The 15,455-nt window shown below is 41.5% G+C and overlaps 1 protein-coding gene across 1 annotated transcript in view; it reads right to left on the reverse strand.

Moving 5' to 3' along the window:
* Positions 1-11,660, reverse strand: part of mpp2a (membrane protein, palmitoylated 2a (MAGUK p55 subfamily member 2)) — a 28,302-nt gene extending 16,642 nt beyond the window's left edge. Inside the window, exons 1-3 of the mRNA XM_017710356.2 lie at positions 11,569-11,660; positions 3,260-3,308; positions 1,086-1,186 (exon numbers count right to left, since the gene is read on the reverse strand). Coding sequence (XP_017565845.1) covers positions 1,086-1,186; positions 3,260-3,290 — 132 coding nt within the window. The 5' untranslated portion in view covers positions 3,291-3,308; positions 11,569-11,660. The remainder of the gene's footprint in view (positions 1-1,085; positions 1,187-3,259; positions 3,309-11,568) is intronic.
* Positions 11,661-15,455: the final 3,795 nt, after the last annotated feature.

A 15,455-nucleotide genomic window follows, 5' to 3' on the forward strand; every position in this document is an offset into this window, starting at 1 on the left:
GGGTGTAATATGGTTTTAGTTGGAGAACGTTTGGATATAATATGGTGTTTCTTGGAGAAGGTTTGGGTGTAATATGGTGATTGTTGGAGAATGTTTGGGTGTAATATGGTGTTTATTGGAGAATGTTTGGGTATAATATGGTGTTTATTGGAGAATGTTTGGGTATAAAATGGTGTTTCTTGGAGGACATTTGGGTGTAATATGGTGATTGTTGGAGAACATTTGGGTGTAATATGGTGATTGTTGGAGAACGTTTGGGTGTAATATGGTGATTGTTGGAGAACGTTTGGGAGTAATATGGTATTTGCTGAAGAACGTTTCTATTTGTTGGTGATTGTTGGAGAATGTTTGGGTGTAATATGGTGTTTGTTGGAGAATGTTTGGGTATAATATGGTGATTGTTGGTGAATGTTCGGGTGTAATATGGTGTTTGCTGGAGAATGTTTGGATGGAGTACGGTGTTAGATGGAGAACGTTTGGGTGTAATATGGTGATTGTTGGAGAACGTTTGGGTGTAATATGTTTGTTGAAGAACGTTTCTATTTGTTGGTGAATGTTGGAGGATGTTTGGGTGTAATATGGTGATTGTTGGAGAACATTTGCGTGTAATATGGTGTTTGTTGGAGAAGATTTGGGTGTAATATGGTGATTGTTGGAGAACATTTGGGTGTAATATGGTGTTTGTTGGAGAAGATTTGGGTGTAATATGGTGTTTGCTGGAGAACGTTTGGGTGTAATATGGTGATTGTTGGAGAACATTTGGGTGTAATATATCCTTTAGATGTATTAATCACAGAGGAACTGGAACGTTCCACTGAAACACTGCAAATCAAGGCAAATGAAGCCTCAGGGCTGAGAGACGCTGAGTGCTTTCACTTCTGATCTCATGACAGATCATACAGCCTGTGTGTGTGTGTGTGTGTGTTTGTATGTGTATGTACATGTGTATGTGTGTGTGTGCGTTTATGTATGTGGATGTGTGTGTGTGTGTTTGTCTGTGTGTGTGTGTGTGTGTGTGTGTGTGTGTGTGTGTGTGGATTTTTTATATGTAAAGCTGGTGTGAGGGAGTTTTAGAGGAGACTCACCACTGGACTCTCCATGATGCCCTTCAGGAAGATGAGGTCCAGATCATTTGCGGTTGTGGAGCTGGTGCTGTCACTCAGAGTGTCCAGAACCTGCGACACAGCTAGAGAAACAGAAAGAGAGAGAGAGAGAGAGAGCAAACGAGATACAAAGAGACAGAGAGAGAGAGATACGGAGAGAGAGAGACAGGTAGAGAGAGATACAGAGAGAGAGAAAGAGAGAGAAAGAGAGAAAGAGAGAGATCATAGGAAAAAGGAACAGAGAAAGATAAGAGGGCAGAAGAAATAAAGAGTGGGAGAAAAAGGAAATGTGAGAGAGAGGAAAGCGGCAGAGAAAGGAAGAAAGGAAAAGAGATGAAGGAAGAAAGGAAGATAAAGAGATAGTAGAGAGGAAGAATGGAAGAGACATAGAGATGAATAGGTCCAGAGAAAGAGAGAGAGAAAGAGGAAGACAGGAGGATAGAGTGGAAGAAAGGAAGAGAAAGTGGAGAGGGAAAGAAAGACAGAAGATGGAATAGTGGAAAAAATAGAGAAGAAATGGAGGGAGAGGGAGAGAGTAAAGGAAGAAAGATGGAAAGGGACAGAGAGAGAGAGAAAGAGAGAGGGACAAAGAGATAGAGAGAGGAGAGCAGGAAGAAGAAAGGAGGAGTGGAAGATAGAAAGAAAAGAGGAAGAGTGAAAGGAAGAGAGACAGAGAGTGGATAGGTTAAAAGCAAAGACGACCAAAAGAGAGAAAAAGAAAAAAAGAGGAGGAAAATATGAAAAAGCGAGAGAAGAGAAGAAAGGAAGAAAGAAAGGGAGAGAGGAGGACAGAAAGAGAGAGAGAACGTAATGAACGCATGCACTTTTCACTAACTGGGTCAGTTTATAGTTCAGTGTGCAAAATGACTCAATTAAGTCCAAAACCAATTTAATTAAACCATCACAAACACACAGAGAAGCAGTCAGACCGAGTCACAGAGGCTAACAGCCCTCCAACTGCGCTCTGTTTAAAAGTGGGGAACTTCTCCATTCGCAGTAGCAAATCAGCCCAGACAGGAAACGCATTTCTCCCTCTAAAAGGCCTAATTAGGCGGGACGGGGGATTTCACTACAGTCACCATGAGCCTCGGGCTCTATAGACGCCATTCACGGCCTCAGAAAAAGCTATTAACTCAGACGCAAAAGGAGAAAATCAGTTTGTTTTTGAAAAGCTGATGCTCCACTAACTAAATCCATTACTGGAAGAAAATTGGGGCTTTCAAACTTTAACACTCATGTGACTTTGAAAGAGGGAATTTTTTGTTCTGTATTTATAGAAAACAGTTCACTCAGAAATGTAGTTCAACTATATATATTATTTAATATTCTACAATTTGATATCATTTTATTTTTTCCTATGAAGTCCACATATTTGTTTGGGTGTGTGTACTGAAAATGTTCAAAATGTATTTTTACATTATATTTTTTTCATGAAAACTGAATTATTCCTTAGAATTGAACAGGCTGTTTGTGTTACTGTACCTTTAAGAACTATATGTATAAATGTGGCCACTTGTAGGCTGAATGGGAGGGGCTAAAGTGCTATATTCTGAATGGGCGGGGCTAAACTGATGATGGTGGAATTGGTGGGGCTAAATGGTTGTAGGAGGAATGGGTAGGGCTAAACTGCTGTAGGCTAAATGAGTGGAGCTAAACAACTGTTGGCTGATAGGGTGGAGCTAAACTGCTGAAGGCCAAATGGGTAGGGCTAAACTGCTGTAAGCTAAATGGGTGGAGCTAAACAACTGTAGGCTGAAAGGGTGGGGCTAAACTGCTAAAGGCCAAATGGGTGGGGCTAAACTACTGTAGGCTAAATGGGCGAAGCTAAAGAACTTTAGGCTGAAAGGGTGGAGCTAAACTGCTGAAGGCCAAATGGGTAGGGCTAAACTGCTGTACGCTGATTGGGCAGTCATATGTAAATATGTTTATGGTTATGACATCACAACCATAACAAATTCAAAACAGGCTGTTTTTGCAGACTCTATGAACTGGGGAGTGAACTGTATATTTTCAGACATTAATAGTGTTTAAACTATTTTATTTCATGCGCTCTGTGACATAAGAGTGACATTGCCACATCAATCTTGATGAAAAAACAGGCCTGATTTAGGGCAACATAGAGTCATATTAGGACTGTGAGTCACTGCAGGACTTACCAGGCTCCGTGCCGGTGGCGGCCACAGGCATGATGACTGAGTCTCAGAACTAGAGAGAGAGAGAAAGAGAGAGAGATTAAATCCTGTAAAAACTGATTTTAGAAAACAAACATCAAATCAACATGTATAAAACAAATGAATTCAGTCACTACTAATAAAGGGCTATTCCAATATTTTATAGCTTTTAGAGGTGGACGTCCTATCACCACCACTGTGACTAGTTCTGTCTCAGTTAGTTTCTCTAGAACAGAGTGTTTCACACCAAACCACTCTGAACAACTCTGTTTACATCTTAACCAATTAATTTTGTGGAATTTTGGAAAAATTGTTTCCCCTTTAACTGGAGCGCGGACTGGAGTTTGGACAGGAGCAAGTGGTGATGAGATGAAAACACTGAAAGGATCGTGGAATGAGGCTACAAATGGGAAGACAGAAAAGAGGCACAGTCAAAATATAGAGCAGAGCAGAAGTTCTGCCAAATTTGATATCCATACACACACACACACACACACACACACACACACACACACACACATACATACATACATACATACATACATACATATATATATATATATATATATATATATACACACACACTGCTCAAAAAAATAAAGGGAACACTCAAATAACTCATCCTAGATCTGAATGAATGAAATATTCTCATTGAATACTTTGTTCTGTACAAAATTGAATGTGCTGACAACAAAATCACACAAAAATCATCAATGGAAATCAAAAGTATTAACCAATGGAGGCCTGGATTTGGAGTCACACACAAAATTAAAGTGGAAAAACCCACTACAGGCTGATCCAACTTTGATGTAATGTCCTTAAAACAAGTCAAAATGAGGCTCAGTATTGTGTGTGGCCTCCACGTGCCTGTATGACCTCCCTACAACGCCTGGGCATGCTCCTGATGAGGTGGCGGATGGTCTCCTGAGGGATCTCCTCCCAGACCTGGACTAAAGCATCCGCCAACTCCTGGACAGTCTGTGGTGCAACGTGGCGTTGGTGGATGGAGACATGATGTCCCAGATGTGCTCAATCGGATTCAGGTCTGGGGAACGGGTGGGCCAGTCCATAGCTTCAATGCCTTCATCTTGTAGGAACTGCTGACACACTCCAGCCACATGAGGTCTAGCATTGTCCTGCATAAGGAGGAACCCAGGGCCAACCGTACCAGCATATGGTCTCACAAGGGGTCTGAGGAGCTCATCTCGTACCTAATGGCAGTCAGGGTACCTCTGGCGAGCACATGGAGGGCTGTGCGGCCCTCCAAAGAAATGCCACCCCACACCATTACTGACCCACTGCCAAACCGGTCATGCTAAAGGTTGCTGTAGGCAGCAGATCGCTCTCCACGGTGTCTCCAGACTCTGTCACGTCTGTCACATGTGCTCAGTGTGAACCTGCTTTCATCTGTGAAGAGCACAGGGCGCCAGTGGCGAATTTGCCAATCCTGGTGTTCTCTGGCAAATGCCAAGCGTCCTGCACGGTGTTGGGCTGTGAGCACAGCCCCCATCTGTGGACGTTGGGTCGTCATTCCATCCTCATGAAGTCGGTTTCTAACCGTTTGTGCAGACACATGCACATTTGTGGCCTGCTGGAGGTCATTTTACAGGGCTCTGGCAGTGCTCCTCCTGTTCCTCCTTGCACAAAGGCGGAGGTAGCGGTCCTGCTGTTGGGTTGTTGCCCTCCTACAGCCTCCTCCACGTCTCCTGGTGTACTGGCCTGTCTCCTGGTAGCGCCTCCAGCCTCTGGACACTATGCTGACAGACACAGCAAACCTTCTTGCCACAGCTCGCATTGATGTGCCATCCTGGATGAGCTGCACTACCTGAGCCACTTGTGTGGGTTGTAGAGTCCGTCTCATGCTACCACGAGTGTGAAAGCACCACCAACATTCAAAAGTGACCAAAACATCAGCCAGAAAGCAGAAAGGTACTGAGAAGTGGTCTGTGGTCCCCACCTGCAGAACCACTCCTTTACTGAGTGTGTCTTGCTAATTGCCAATAATTTCCACCCGTCGTCTATTCCATTTGCACAACAGCTGTGAAATTGATTGTCAATCAGTGTTGCTTCCTAAGTGGACAGTTTGATTTCACAGAAGTTTGATTTACTTGGAGTTATATTGTGTTGTTTAAGTGTTCCCTTTATTTTTTTGAGCAGTGTATACACACACACACACACACACACACACATCAACTTTTGATTGGTAGTGTATCAGTATGAGTCGACAGCAGAACAGCAGTAAACATATAAAAGGCTTGGATGATGAGGTTGGGGGTGCGTATGCTGTTAGTAATCCTGGTTGCCGTGGCAATAAGCACAATAGAAATGAGCAGCGCAGTTTGCAGACTGCAGAAGGAATGCATGTGTCCATGCAGAGCAGAACAAGACACCCCACCACCACCACCACCAGCTCCACCCCATACCCTGCCTCCACACCATGAATCAGACAAGACAATAACAGGGGAGCAGGTGCACAGAGAGAGAGAGAGAGAGAGAGAGAGCGCATTAGTGAATAGAAGAGGTGAGACAAAAGTAAAAACTGCTTTTCTTTGTTGTAAAAACAAGAAGGCAAGAAAAAATTGCCTCTCTTGGCCACAAAATAAATGAATAAATCTGTTCCACATTACACTAATTTAATTTAGTAGTACCTCAGCATAATTATGCAACAAGAACAATGTTTTTTTATTCCTTTTAAATGTAACGACTGGTGAAAATACAAAATAATTCATTTATCTTAAGCAATTACAAGCAGAGAGTGGTTTTAAACGTGCTCTATAGCAGGAGGGTCTAAACCTTTTCAAAGAAGGCCAGACCGCACCATGTCTAAATACCTGAGGGACGTAATAATTTAAAATCGATTCAAAATATTAGGTTTTTGAAATTACAGTGCATTACAGTCAGTTTTCTGTGACCTACTGCATTTCCTATCACTGTATAAGAGATGCACAATGCTTCCTTATATATAACTATTATATAAATAGTTAAATTGTTTCAGTAACAATAAATCATGTCTAATGTGCTAAATATATTCCTATTCAAGTTTTTATTTGTTCAAAAGAATTTGAGAGACATCCAGAACAAAAATCTAAACATTTTCCATTTTGCTAGATCATGTTTTTTACATATCAAATAAATGCCACAACTGCATTGAGAAATCCCTTCATTAAACGAGACGAGGAAATGGTAGGTGTTTCTAATAAAGTGGCCAGTGAGTGGAGGCACAAGGTAGGTGTTTCCAATAAAGTGCCCAGTGAGTGGAAGCACAAAGTGGTGTTTCTAATAAAGTGGCTAGTGAGGGGAAGCACAAGGTAGGTGTTTCCAATAAAGTGGCCAGTGACTGGAAGCACAAGGTAGGTGTTTCCAATAAAGTGGCCAATGACTGAAAGCACAGGGTTGGTGTTTCTAATAAAGTGGCCAGTGAGTGGAAGCACAAGGTAGGTGTTTCCAATAAACTGGCCAGTGAGTGGAAGCTCAAGACAAGTGTTTCTAATAAAGTGGCCAGAGAGGGGAAGCATGAGGTAGGTGTTTCCAATAAAGTGACCAGGGAGGGCTGATGCAGCAAAGTTCAGCTTTTCCTGATAGTAATAGTCTGAGGAACAGAGCAGCACAATTCTTTTACTGTTAAGTGGGCCTGAATTTACACATGTGCTCGTTTTATGGCAAATGAACACACAGAACCTCACACGTCTCTCGTGCCTGTGATCTGACAGAGCTGCTGGGTGTTCTATAAAGCTAAAGAAGGATATTTATATCCAGTCCTGAACTGAGCCTCAGCAGACACTTCAGCTTCATTTCAGTGCTTATCCATATTCAGAAGAGTTAGTCAGTGACTGTTAGCCCACTAAACGCATTCAGAGGGTCTAATCAGTGGAGGCACATGCCACAGAGCTTTAGGCAGGAACATTTGAACACATTCTCAGCAGCAGCAGCACAGGTTTAAAAACATACAGGACTGGTTTCTCACAGTTTAAACCAAATTCCACACTAAAAGGAATCACCACTTACACTGCAGTTTAGTCCAGGATCTAAAGGGCCCAAATCAGACAACTGAATATTCCTCAATTATTTTTTTAAAAGTTTGACGTCATATTTAAACACTGTTGACATTTGAAAGCGTACTGATCACTCCCTAATCCATACAGCCCATAAGACGCAAACGCAGCAGTTTGGCCCCACCCATTCACCCTACATCAGTTTAGCCCCACCCATTCATCCTACAGCAGTTTAGCTCTGCCCATTCACCCTAAAGCAGTTTAGCCCCACCCATTCAGCCTATAACAGTTTAGCCCCACCTTCTCAGCCTACAACGGTTTAGCCCCACCCTTTCAGCCTATAGCAGTTTAGCCCCACCCATTCAGCCTACAACAGTTTAGCCCCACCCTTTCAGCCTACAGCAAGTTAGCCCCACCCATTCAGCCTACAGCAGTTTAGCTCCACCCATTCAAGATGAAGTTATAACGAGTGTTTCAGTCCAGGCTGCTTTTTGAATGAGGGAAGCGAATCACAACAGAGCTCATTTGCATATATCAGTCTTAAAAGCAGAGTAGCAAAAACAACCTGTTTAATTCTAGGGGATAATGAGAAAATGATCATGTGAAAATTAAATATGAGTGTTTTCGGAACATTTCACCAATAAATTTGCCCAACATTTTGAGCTAAACCTGCTCATGAACATCTTACTAAAATAATCAGAAACCTCATACAATAAAGCTACAGTGTATCCAGAAATCCAGAAAGTTTTTTTTAACTTTCAATCTATAACAAAATGCATTTCTGGTATAGCTGTACTGCTAATGTGCTGCTGGTGTTCTACAGAGGCCGCCACAGCACCTGCACTGCTTTAGCTGATATTATGGCTTTGAGGTGTTGGCGGGAGGCTCCAAAATAGATTTATAAATCACCCAGGCAGCCAGGAGGGACCCTGTATCGACTGGCTCTAATGGGGACAGCTGGTCTAAATCCATTAGAAAATAACCAATGGAAGTAGAACACAATGGATGTTTTGAGCCAAAATGCCCATGTAGCTTTTCAGGAGATGTTTCTGAGGAGATTATATAAGATAATTCACTTGCATAAGAAAAGAGAAAGTTAAAAGAAAATACGTGATAAAAAGCTACAGAGACAATGGGGCTCCTAACAACCACCTGGTGTCTTTGAGAGGAGAAAATCAAGCTGCTTCAGCTCTGAAAACATCCACAGGTGTTTCTGTCCATCCTTGCACTGTGAGAAGACGACTCAGCGCTATGACAGGATGTGTTGCTGATCAAGACGAACCTCACTGAGAAAAGAAGACGGACACATCAATCAAAGAAGCTGAACAATGGACTGACCAGCCCAGAGTCCAGACCTCAACACCACTGAATGGGTTTGATTACTTCAGAAAATGAACAACCAGCTTCTAAGACTGAACTTTGGAGGTGTGTCTGCAGATTCTCTGAGGAACTGAAAGCGAGGCTCATGATAAGAGTGGAGGCTGGAATAAAGGTAAAGAGTGACTCACTGAACACTCAAACAGCTGAGATTAGATTTAGTTGTTGAAGCTTCTGTGTGAAGAGGGCGCCGCTGGATTGATGCTAAATAAGACTTGTGGTGGTGATTTAGTGACCAAACAGTACTAATAAAGGGAAAGACTTTTCATTAAACAGTGCTGAATTATCATATGTTCACTGTTAAACAACATAATGTACATTTTTTTTTTAATGACCACAATATACAGTGATGGGTGACCAAGCGCTGTCCTCATTCAGCGGTCCATCTATGGTTGCTGGGCAACAATTCCGTACTCCAAAGGAGCAAAATTACTTGTTTATGTCAATTATTATTGAAAATAATAGAATTTTCTGAAAAAAAAATTCTGAAATATTCTGTAATGTATCATTGGCAGGCGATTTATAAAAGCATCACGTCGTGCCTAATAACACCCATCCCCGTGACAAAGTCTCAGTAACGCACAGCCTCAAGTGACTTATTGGTTTAATATTTGTTTTCTGTTTAATAACTTGTACTTGACTGTAAGTTAAATAAATGAAGGGTGGTCTCTGACTTTTGGACAACCCTGTAAGTTCAGGAAGGGCCGGTTAATTAGGTCATTAACTGGATCCGGTGAGTGTAGGGCAGTGGACTGAGGACCACGGATCTAAAGGTCTGGCTGCAGGTCAGCAAGAAGTGGCTCTCCAGGATTTAACGCTCGCTGCCAAATGGAGTCAGTCCAGCTCTATTTGGCTAAGTCCGCTGCACATTCAGCAGCTGAGTGAGATCCCGAGGGAGACACTCTGAGGGGGGTTTCCCTACACCAGCAGTTCTCAAACAGGGGGCTGTGAAGGGGGGGGGGGGGGGGGGGGGGTGTATGTAGGGGGACTAAAGGGGACCACAGCAAAATATGAGAATCGTCAAAATTATGTTTTGTTTTACTAAATGAAGACAATTTCATAAAAACTTCACAAACATCTGCACATTTCACGGCACAATTACTGTTGTTTTACAGAATTTAACACATTGGAAAATAAAGAAAAACAAACAAATAAATAAATAAAATAAAACATACAATATATTATTTTTTCCAACATAAAAATATTTTATTTTTAAATATTTTTATCCTCTTTGGGAACCTTCAGAACCGTCTTTGGGCGGTTCTAGCAGTTTAACTGGGTGTGGGGCCTGCTATGAACTCTGTTAGGAAGGTTTTCAGATCAGTTTCTGTGGAATTCTTCTGGAGTAAATACATTTCAGACTTCAGATGATGGTAATTTTAGCCTTGGCAGCACCTCGACTCGTCATATCCCTGCTGTCCACCTGCCCCGCTGGGCTGCGGCCTTCACGGCCCATCTGTCCCCCCGCGCTCTCCTACACAAAGCCCGTCCTGCTCTGTGAAAGCGTGTGGGCTCCTTTGACAGCCTTTGTTCCCCCCCCAACTGAATTAAACAGGGAGGGCAATCTGAATACTTATGAATATTCATTCTGATACGAACAGTATGGTGACTGCAGGATCAGGGCTGTGTGTTCAGTCTGTAACAGCAGCAACTCTGTTACATCACACAGACTCACTGTCACTTTCTCTTCTTCTCCCTCTTTCCCTTTCCCTCTCATCTTTCTCCACCTCTCCTTCTTTCTCTACTCTTTCCCTTTCCCTCTCCTCTCTTTCCCTTTCATCTTTCCCCACCTCTCTTCCTCTCCTTCCTTCTCTACTTTCCCTTTCCCTCTCTTCCTCCTTCTTTCTCTCTCCTCCCTCTCTCATCTCTTTCCCTTTCCCTCTCCTTTACTCTTTCCCTCTTGTCTTTTCCTTCTCTCTCCTCCCTCTCATCTTTCCCCACCTCTCTTCCTCTTCTATCTCTATTCTTTGCCTCTCATCTTTCCCCCCTGTCCTTCTCTCATCTCTCTTTCCCTTTCACTCATCTTTCCCCACCTCTCTTCCTCTCCTTCTTTCCCTACTCTTTCCCTCTCTCATATTTCCCATTCTCTCCTCCTCTCTCCTCCCTTTCTCATCTTTCCCCACCTTTCTCTACTCTTTCCCTCTCGTCACCCCCCCCCCCTTCTCTATCTTTCCTACCTCTCCGTCTTTCTCTCCTCCTTTGCTCTCTGTATATTCTTTCCCTCATCTTTTCCTTTTTCCCTCTCCTCTTGCCTTCTCTCTTTCCCTTTCCCTCTCTCATCTTTCCCACCTCTCCCTTCTTCTCCTCTCTCCCTCTTACCTTCTCTTTCCCTTCTTCTCCTTCTCTCTCTCTCTCTCTCCCTCCTTCTCTCTCTCTCTCTCACTCACTCTCTCTCTCTCTCTCCCTCCTCTCTCTCTCTCTCTCTCTCCCTCCTTCTCTCTCTCTCTCTCCCTCCTTCTCTCTCTCTCTCTCTCTCTCTCTCTCCCTCCCTCCTTCTCTCTCTCTCTCTCCCTCTCTCCCTACTTCTCTCTTTCTCTCTCTCTCTCTCTCTCTCTCTCTCTCTCTCTCTCTGTATGTACGGACAGGACACAAGCTACACATGAGCGCGTGCGACATGGGAGAAATGCTACATGTCACACACATGCTAACGACAACAACATGGCCGCGTGCGTGTGTGCAGTGCATTATGGATGCTGCATCCCGTCTTCCACACAACACAACGCTCACGCGCACAAACAAGCGCGCGCGTCTCAGCATCAGCTCGAGAGCCGCCGCAGACACACGGCGCTTATTTAACCAGGCACGAGCTCAACATCACAGCCGTGAACGAGCGGAAAGAAACGGGCTGTTTATGTTTTTATAAAAGCCCCAAAATCAAACACAGAGGAACAAAATGACCTGAAACACAGAAACAATAAAACTGACCTCTCTCTCTGTCTCGTGCTGCGATCGCACCGCCGCGCGCCGCCTTGTTAAACTGAGACACAATAAATGAACGGCGCTTTTCCCACCCGTTTAGCCACAAGCCCCGCCCCCTCCGCTCTGATTGGCTAGTACAGGCGGTCAGCCAGTCGATCAGTAGTCCGCCACCAGACATCAGTGGGCTCAGGACGCTGCCCACAGGGCACTGTTGGCTGGATAGTTTTGGTTAGTGGACTATTCTCAGTCCAGCAGTGACACTGAGGTGTTTAAAAACACTGCTGTGTCTGATCCACTCGCACCAGCGCAACACACACTAACACACCGCCATTAGTGTTACTGCAGTGCTGAGAATGACCCACTGCCCAAATACTACCTGCTGTCTGGCAGTGCTGTGGGGGTCCTGACCACTGAAGAACAGAGTGACGAAGTATCAGAGAAACAGATGGACTACAGTCAGTAACTGTAGAACTACAGAGTGAAACTATACGGTCAGTGGAGCTGATAAAATGGACAATGAGTGAAGATACAACGATTTAATGTTGTGGCTGAGTGGCATGTATTTATTTACAGTACATTAATATAGTTTAATTATTTATTATCTATTATTTAGATAGATAGATAGATAGATAGATAGATAGATAGATAGATAGATATGCATTGCTTATTGGCCAATCATAGTGCAGAAGCCAGACAACAGGTGGAAAACAAAAGAGCGCAGTGTTTGTTTGTGTGGGTTTAAAAGGGTAACGCTAGCTTGCTTGCTGAGTGGGACCCACCACCTCCATTTAAACAGACTGCAGGGTTTGAATGGCAGGGCCGAGCTTTAAGCTGTGATATAAATCTACACTAAATAAATGTACAGGCGTTTTTCTGCAAAACACTCGTTTTTTTACATATGATAAAATATTTGTGTATAAACACTGAGAAATGTGCAGTGGTGGACAGTAACTAAGTAAATGTAATTAGTTACCGTACTTAAGTATTTTCTTCGTGTATCTGTACTTTACTTAAGTTTTTCCATTTTGGGCGACTTTTTACTTTCACTCCATTACATTTCAAAGTCTAATATCTGACTTTTTACTCCACTACATTTTGAGAAATCTGTCGTTCCTTTTGGTTTCTGTGTGTATAAAAACGTAACATGTCAAAACGAAAGAAGCTCAAAGCAAGAACACCAATGATGAACTAACCTAACTTTGTGTAAATAGATCACAATATAGAAATATGGACACATATGCAGTGACTGGCATGTTTCTTTTTTCTGAATTCATACAAACACTTTAATTTGATAGTAAATTAGTTTTGTCTAGTTTATGTTTATGAACAGAGACCTACAGATCAACATAGTAAAGGAGCTCATCTGTGATCCTGAGTTTAAAGCCAGTTTTTATTCAACTTAAACTTGTAACTAAGTTGTAAATAAATCTTAAACTGAAACTTTGCTTGTTTGTAAAAGTGATTTCAGAGCCACTCGGTTCTCCCTGATGGAAACTGTTTACCTTCAGTGTTTTGTGCTTATGATCATTTTAATAAACGTCAGCGTCACTAATTAATGACGTTCTATTAAAAGACTGGTTTACCAAGAGAGACACTGGAGGATTTTCACCTGAAATGAGTTCATGAAGTGAGTCTTGTTATAAAAATGATAACAGGACATTAAAGTCATAATTAATCTTTTAGTACTTTTACTTTTGATACTTAAGTACATTTGAAGGCAAATACTTTTGTACTTTTACTCAAATGGAGGTCTAAAGTGAGGAACTTCTGCCTTTACTGGGTATCTCTACTTTAACTCAAGTACATGATTTGTGTACTTCGTCCACCTCTGGAAATGTGTGAGTCTTAGCTGTATATATATATATATATATATATATATATATATATATAGTGTATGTATAATTGTGCAAGTTGCTTTAAAGAATGTTTTTAATACAAATTAAACACCACACATACCACAAAATATGTAATAAACATGAAAGATAAAGAAATGTTAATTACATCAGTCTAGTTGAACTGACACACCGTGAGCCTCAAACACTGCTGTCTCCTCTTTCGAGTACAAATCCTGCATTTGCAAAGGAGGACAGTAAAACAGGCCGATTTCAAAATCCTAAACCCTTATATAACAGTCTTGATCATTAATATTCATGCCACCAAAATTTACACATGACAACAGTGCAACAGCAATGAAAATGGCAGACTATGTGCAGAAATGTTGGCACTTTTTATGTCCTTTACAAGCAATTTACAACTTTCTTTCTGAAGAGCCAACCGAACCTGATGTTCATCTTTAACCTCTTGCTCTCCAGGGTATATTTTCATTTGTCCATCTGAATTTTCATGACCAAATCATAAGGCAAATAATTCAGTACCTGCAACTGCAGTAACTGAAATAAGTGTACATTTTTATTTTATTTATTTTTTTGTAAAAGTTCTCCTGAAATTAAAAGAAAACATGTTTTATGATCTGCACATTTTGCTCCATGCTTACAATTTACTGCTGAAAGCCAAAAATCTCAGATGCTCTTTGTATTATTTTATAAAAATTATTTTTACAGAGCAGATCACTGAAGAGACGCCATCTGTTTAGAGTTTATAGCCCAGATTTGTGGAAAAATGTTTTGACTTTTAGTAGAAAACAAAAACTGAGTTCAGCTTCTTTTATTATAAGGGTTTAAAATTACATCACGATCTATTTGACTGGAAAGCAAACAGTTACAGCCTCATATCACACCTACCTTCTGAATGTAGCTCATGAAATATGAAAGTTATAAAGAATATGACGAAGTGCATTTTGGAACCACTAGTGGTCTCAAGAAGTTGAAGAGGTTAAATGAGGCTAAAGTTGGCTTCCTATTCGCCAGCTTCTTTATTAAATGTTTCATTCCACCTTAAATGCTACAGCTACAGCCAGAACGTAACTGAGGCACCATTTAAGGAGGAATGGAGAATTCACAAACAAGTTGATGAACAGGAAGCTCCCCGGTTTCTCTCTCTCAGCTCCCCCATCTCTAACAGGATCCCAGACAACTTTAATTCAAATGTTGTTAGTTTTCTCTGCACAGTTTCTCAAAGCTTGGACCATATCAAGAGCATTTCAGTCAAGTACTGTCAGCTCAGGGGATTAAACCGGCGACCTTCCAGTCACAAGGCTGGTTCCCTAAACTCCAGCCCACAACAGCCCCAACTCTTCAATGCTGGCAGAAGATCATCTTAAAATGAGAGCTTCATAATGAGAACCGCTTTAATTACTTTGTGTTGTTATAGAGATTAGAGACTACTAGTGTGGTTCAAGTAACTAACATAGCTAGCTAAATAGAATGAGGACCAGCTTATTTACACAGAGGTTCTTGTTATTTTCCTGCCTGTGTCTGTTTTGGCATATTGTTAAAATGGAGCTTGTTTCATTTTAGGCCCAAATCACAGAGTTGTGGGCATTTAAAACCAAATCTGGGCATTTTTCACCCCAACAAAAGACACATACCTTATATAGACATCAGAGAACAATTTAAATGATGTATACATTCCTTTTTTTGGCACCTTTAAATCTTCATACTAATATCACTGCTGCTAACAAAACTTTCTTTTTCTATTTTTATACTTTTTTACAGCATTTATGGCACCTGGTCTTCACAGAACACAAATATTTCATGATGAATAATTCAGTAGAAAAGATGACTAAATCTAGTTCTGTTTACCTGCACACTGCAAAAATAGTGAAATGATCTAAATTCAAATTAATACATCTAATATTTCCCATTTTTAGATGGTTGTGCACTGATTAAAATGTGCTTATTTCTAGACATTATTTTCCTTGTTTTAGGTGATTTTATTTAGTAAAATTATCTGAGTATACTGGCAGATAATTTTGCTAGTTTGAAGCACATTTC

This window comes from Pygocentrus nattereri, chromosome 14, assembly GCF_015220715.1.
Source record: "Pygocentrus nattereri isolate fPygNat1 chromosome 14, fPygNat1.pri, whole genome shotgun sequence".
Classification (NCBI taxonomy): Eukaryota; Metazoa; Chordata; class Actinopteri; order Characiformes; family Serrasalmidae; genus Pygocentrus; species Pygocentrus nattereri.